The following is a 6164-nucleotide window of genomic DNA, read 5'->3' as shown; positions in this document are numbered from 1 at the left end:
TTCTTTACATTTTTGCTTTGTATAATCCTTAGTTTTATTTAATTCTAAATAAATTCAAAGTCGATTCAATTATTTTGTTGCGCGAATAAAAGGTATATTCCACACCTAAAGGATGAAAATTTATAACTTCCAAAAAGGAATTTGTAATGCCCTAACGAGAAGAAAAATGAAAAGGTGGAAGAAGAAAATCAAATGGGTGTAGGATGCACTTTTAAAGAATATTTCAAATAAAAAATGTAGTCTACCAAGAGCCTTAAGATAGACTCTAGAAAGTATGGGAACATTTTTTTTATAGTCTCGAGGATAAGGAAATAGCAGGTGAGGCTAGCTAAATGTTGAAGAAGAAGCTGACCACGATCAAAGATTAGTGGTCGACAACAATAAACAATAAGCCTTTTTAATCATTTCATTCTTCTTGTCCTATTTTGACCTCCTCAAACTTAGTTTTTTATCCCATTTTTTTAGTTTCTTTATTTTAACTCAATTTATTACCTCTCTTTAAAATTTGGTGACATTTGAAGTAGCCAAAAAGCATAAATAGCCAAAAAGCATAAATATTAAGATTAAGACTCAGCTTGAATAAGTAAGAAATCATGTTAGAATTTTTGCATGTTAGAATTTTTGCATGAAATACCTGTAGATATCGTTTTAGATTGCTTATCACTTCTAAATCAATAAAAGTGTATATATATATATATATATATGTGAAGATCAGTCAGTACAAAGCACGCCCCACCCCAAAATGAAATCTTAACACTGTCTAAAACTTAGCCTGAATGTTGGTGATAATAGCGGGATCGGTTTGGAAGGCCTTTGCAAGGATATCGGTGGAGATGTCCGGGTTTGATCCAAAAATTGCATTTGCAATGAGAATAACACCTGGGTTTTGGCTGCTCAAAGCTGCAAGGGCGACTGCAGAGCCATTCCCGATATTCTGTTGGAAGTGAATGAGACCGACAGGAAACACGAACACATCGCCCTTGTTCATGGTCTTGGTTATGAGACGGTTTTCCGGGATGGAGGTGACGAAGCCGACCAGGAGCGTGCCTTCGAGGACTGTCAAGATTTCGGTGGCACGAGGGTGCGTGTGGGGAGGGTTGATGCCATGTGGGGCGAAGTCAATGCGAACGAGGGAGATGCCAAGAGTGTTGAGCCCTGGGATTTGGGCAACACTGACAGGAGTTGCTTGGGATCCCACCGGGTTGTTTACGGCGGCTGCCACATTCAATCCGCTCCAGAAGAAGTCTTTGGCTTCCACAAGCTTGGGATCCTTGCAAACTAGGCCATTCACTTTCACTGTCTCACAATGAAACAAGCATCATCAATATTGACATCCAAAAATAGATGCATATATATATATATATGTATACTTGGAATGCTTACCAGGACTGTTGAGATCTGCAACACAGAAATCTTGAAGTGGGCTTGGCTCGGATGCCCACGCAACCCAACAAGTTATAGCCAGGAAGGTGAGAAACAAAAGTGGGGCGGCCATGATGAGCTGATCTTCACAAACACTTGGAGATTTGGGTGAGACACCAAAGCACCCTATATATGCTTTGGCTTTGAATTAAGGAGGACATATAAAGAAGCTGTATTTATAGATCACTTGGAAACATTTTCCTAATTGATGGACGGCTCAACAACTGTCCAACCCTACTCTTTTTATAGTCATTTCTTTTAATATGCTATTAAATGTGAAGGCCATTTTTAGAAAAGTAAACTAATATTAGGTATGTTTTGGCTTTCAATACTATGTTATAATCCTATGTTATAATGTTAAAAATGTTATTATAAGTTAAAAGATGGCACAATATTTTAGCTATATTAAACATATTATAACTTTAATAAAACACTATAAAATGTGTTATAATTTAGAGAATGAGTCTCGCTGGTTTAGAGAATGGTCATGAGTTCATAAGTAAGTAATACACCTTAGCTAATCTTTTTACAAAATCAAAAACATGAGAGCTTTCACTCAAAATGGATAATATCGTACCATTGTGGACATTTTACTTAACCTTGTTCCAAACTAATTTTGATGTTGGAAAGAACTCAAAGGCCATGGATGGGAGATATGNAAACTAATTTTGATGTTGGAAAGAACTCAAAGGCCATGGATGGGAGATATGATATACATCGCGGTCTATTTAAGTTATGATATACTCAAACAAATTATGACATACGTCGCAGTCTATTTCTGAGTTTTGCATCTTTCTAAGAAATCTAATAATTTCTTAAGAAGTCTAAAAAGAAAACCAATCAAACGCCGTCTATTTTTTTGTTTTGCATCTTTCTTGAAAATTCAATAATTACTTGGAAGTCTAAAAATCAAACCAACATGTCTAAATCATTTGGGTATTGCATCTTCTTAGAAAATTCAATTATTTTTTGGAAGTCTCAAAACCAAACCAATGAGTCCATGAGTCCAGATTATCAACAAATATGATGTTTTCAATCTCTATTTTCTGAGAGACAAGTCGAGTGTTATTGACCTACACTCGTAAAGACAAATTGGGTGTTATTAACGCACAATCCTAAAGATAAATTAGGTGTCACTGACCTACACTCGTAAAGATAAGTTGGGTATTGTTGGCCTACCCTCTCAACTTGAAGGAAAGTATTGGAATATATTTTATATAGCTAGGATTTATATTTGGTATATTTTATCTTATTTTCAAGATTTGGTTAGTATAATATTTTCTCAGTTTGTAGTTTGTATTCTATTTAAGCGTGAATATTAATGAATCAATCCTACTTATGTTTGTTAGACTTTCAATCCCACTTAGGTTTCTTATTCTTAACATGGCATTAGAGCTTCTCATTCTTAACGTGTATCACAACTCTTAATAATGTCGTAACATTTGAGAAGCATATGTGTTTTTGACATCAAAATACTCTTTGGATGTATTTGTCATAGATAGAAGACCTATTGACGATATTGATGAAAGCTATTGAAAAAGCAGTGGCTAGTGGCTAGATATGAGGATGGCGTAGTTGTTCACATTCTCATCTAGAAGTCAAGAAAATGTTACAACCAGGCAAATTCAAAAGACAGGAAAATAAACAGATGGTTAGTAAAGATAGGTGAAAGAATTGCATCTGGATATTGTGGTCATTTGTACCATGGATTATATCTTGGTCAAGATGTTGCTGTCCAGATATTAACATCTTAATATCTAAAGGATGGTTTAGAGGATTAATTCAATCAAGTAGCTCTACTTTTGATTTTGTTGGGTGAATTGTATTATATATGATGACGCGTGTCCGGTGGCCTCTACATGTTTCATAATATGTTAAGCTATGCTATGTTATTTGATGTTATGCTATCTCATGTCATGTTATGCTAAGCCATGATATGATATGTCCATCTATGATATTTTATGTCATGTCACATTATGTCATGATAACCTATGCGATGTAATAAAGCTGATCATGCCATCTTATAGGTCACATTTTGTAGCCCTTTATTTTTTTTTATTATTTTTATTATTTGTTACATACGTTAGTTATTTTTATTTTTATTTTTTTATGAATTTTTATTTATTTTTTTTAATAATTTACTCTGAAGGTTTAATTCCACAACATTGTTTCTTTAATTTTTGAAAAGAATTTTCTCATACAATAGACATGTCATGCATGCAATGACAACCTTATTTATAATAGAAAATCGAGTTTTTATATTTGGTTTCAACGGCTAATATTACAACTAGCAGCTCTTTTTCAACCGCAAAAAGGTCATTGTTCCAAGAATCTTTCCATATTTTTAATTCCTTATCTAGAAGGAATTTCGAGATGGTCGAGAAGGGAAAAATGACCAAAAAGGGATGAAGAATTTTTTAAAAAATTATAGATCTTTTGAGAAATAATAATAAAATATTAAGAAACCAAAATACCCCTAGAAGAATGGATAATTATAGAAATGCCACTCTACAATGACCGTTGGAGCAAAATCCTTCGAAACTCAAATCTCAATCGTTGGATCATCACATCATTACATCAAAATCATCACATCCAACGACTAGTATTCAAAACAAAGGTCGGTAAGGCTCTGATCGATGTTGATATTTTTGATGAATTATCCAAAAAGTTTAATCTTCGAATCACGACGATTTTGGAGCTCTCAATTTTAGTATAAGCTCCTCCTATAAAGTCTAAATTAAGAGCAACAATATGGAACAAGAATCGAGCAAGGTCGAGCTCCCGACCGAAGGCAATAAGCGTTGAGATTATGGGTCTCCTACTCTTGGATTTCTTCAAAATTCGAGAGCAATCCTCCACCATTTCTCTTCAAACTTATTCCTATAGTTTCTAAACAAGATTACCCACAAGTTCTATGAAGGAATGGAGTGCTCGAAGTGCCCAGAAACCATTCCCCCAATTCAATCTGCCATTGAAGAACTTTAAGGAAAACTCAAAAATTCAATCCGAGGATAAACGATGATTCGTCGAGCAAGAATGATCACAATCAGTTTCTGAACCTCCAAGGAGTGTTCCCATAGAAGACCACAAAGAGAAATAACCTCAGGAGCGTGCTCAATTGAAGGAAATCGATTTCAAGCTTAAATTAGTGATCAGTATCGAATTCCTATCTACGGTCCATTTTCCTTCAAATTGAGAATTCCTTAAGCTTCAAAGGATCAAGTTGAGTAACTTTGATGAAGGAATTGAGAGATGAAACGTCATAGAACAAATTACCCAAGAGATCGATTTTCTTGCGTTTCGGCTAACTTGCAGACCGAGAACAATTCTCCAAATTTTGGCTAACTTTAGCTTAAGGAAAGGATATGGATGATGTTCCATGAAGAAATCGAGCCTTGAAAACACCTAGAATCGGCTATCCAATAAAGAATCCCCTATTTTAGCTCTGGCGAGAAAACTGATTTTTGATGAATTTTGGAGGTGAATACCTTAGGCTATGATCCATGACAATGTATGAAATCAATATCAAGCTCTTCCTTGTAACACCAAGGGTAGAAACGACAAAATCGAAGCTGGAAGGTGATTTTTAGATAGCGGCGCAAAGGACGCGTGTGTCTTCTTCCAGTCTAGGGGACGAAGATGATGATGCGGCCGATTCAGTTGAACCGGCCAAGTCAGCCTAAAATTCAACCTTCCCTCGATTTTTCTCAATTATAACTGTTAGGTTATGGAGCCTGCTGCTTATTTATAGCTTGGTCAACGGTTATATCCGGTAAAGCTATATTTGGTAAAGCTATATCCGGTAAAGCTATATATGATAAATAGCTATATATATATAGTAGATGGTTAAATCTCATAAAGCTATATATAGTAAATAGCTATATATAGTAGATTGTTAAATCTGGTAAAACTATATATAGTAAACTGAACTATATATATATATATCTCGTCCGGTAGAGCTTAGGAAACTTACTTTCTGTATTCTTTGTATTCTCTCTTATTGTACATACTTGATGAAGTCATCAATATAAATCTTTTAGCTAGAGTTCTCCTTGCAATTTTCTCTATCCTGTTCTTTGTGTTTATCTAGATCGAGTTTGTGCGTTGTTGCGCGACTCTAACAACTGGTATTAGAGCTAGGCAGAAATCACCACGATCTGTGAAGATGGAAAGTTCAAAGATTGGAATTGACTCACAATCACGGAATTGACCTCGTGTTTGAAGGGAGAGGTTCATGAGTTTACACAGTGAAAGAAGGAGAGAATATCCGAGTGAAGGAGGGAGAGTCAAAGAGTGAAAGAAGGTGAGTTCAGTAGTGATTTCGTTTACAGTTAAAGAAAAGAGAAGAGACCGTAAAATACCCTTGTTTACTAGGGGAAGGAGCAGTGTTTGAATAAATAAATAGGTTCAGGTTCCGTAGTTCAGGAGTGAAGGAGAAAGAATCTTTGTTACAGGCAGGAGAGAGTAAAAGAGTTCCATCAGGTTCAGTAGCTCAGATCATAGAGTCAAAGGGGCAGGTTCATGAGCTTCTCTTTCTTTCCTTTCTCTTTTTCTTTTACCGACTGTAATGTAAAGAAAGGTTCTTCTTGACGCTTTACCTCCTGAAATAAGGGAATATCGGTTCAGGTTCCTTCTTTCATGAATAGACTCTCCTGTCAAGCAGCAACCTCTTTGAGCTCTTACCGAATCCCAACAAAGCCTATCTTGAGATCACAACTTCCTCTTCTTTTTTCTTTCAAGGA

At 35.4% G+C, this 6164-nt stretch overlaps 1 protein-coding gene across 1 annotated transcript; it reads right to left on the bottom strand.

The window, feature by feature from the left end:
* Positions 1 to 690: 690 nt before the first annotated feature.
* On the bottom strand, positions 691 to 1566 carry LOC111807487 (putative germin-like protein 2-1). The gene is made up of 2 exons (XM_023693231.1): positions 1384 to 1566; positions 691 to 1296 (listed from the first exon to the last, which is right to left on the bottom strand). The coding sequence occupies exons 1-2, from the start codon at positions 1493 to 1495 to the stop codon at positions 761 to 763; spliced, it is 648 nt and encodes a 215-aa protein (XP_023548999.1). The 5' UTR covers positions 1496 to 1566; the 3' UTR covers positions 691 to 760.
* Between the last annotated feature and the right edge of the window lie 4598 nt (positions 1567 to 6164).

Source organism: Cucurbita pepo, chromosome LG12 (assembly GCF_002806865.2).
Source record: "Cucurbita pepo subsp. pepo cultivar mu-cu-16 chromosome LG12, ASM280686v2, whole genome shotgun sequence".
NCBI classification, from domain to species: Eukaryota; Viridiplantae; Streptophyta; class Magnoliopsida; order Cucurbitales; family Cucurbitaceae; genus Cucurbita; species Cucurbita pepo.
Note: the sequence above shows the minus strand (reverse complement) of the source record. Positions and strands in the feature narration are given on the sequence as shown.

What these genes read in the sequence shown, in the direction of transcription:
- LOC111807487 (XM_023693231.1), bottom strand. Translation starts at nt 1,495, where the DNA reads ATGGCCGCCCCACTTTTGTTTCTCACCTTCCTGGCTATAACTTGTTGG. An exon ending in TGCAGATCTCAACAGTCCTG is followed by an intron (nt 1,297 to 1,383) that starts GTAAGCATTCCA and finishes ATTGTGAGACAG; the next exon opens with TGAAAGTGAATGGCCTAGTT.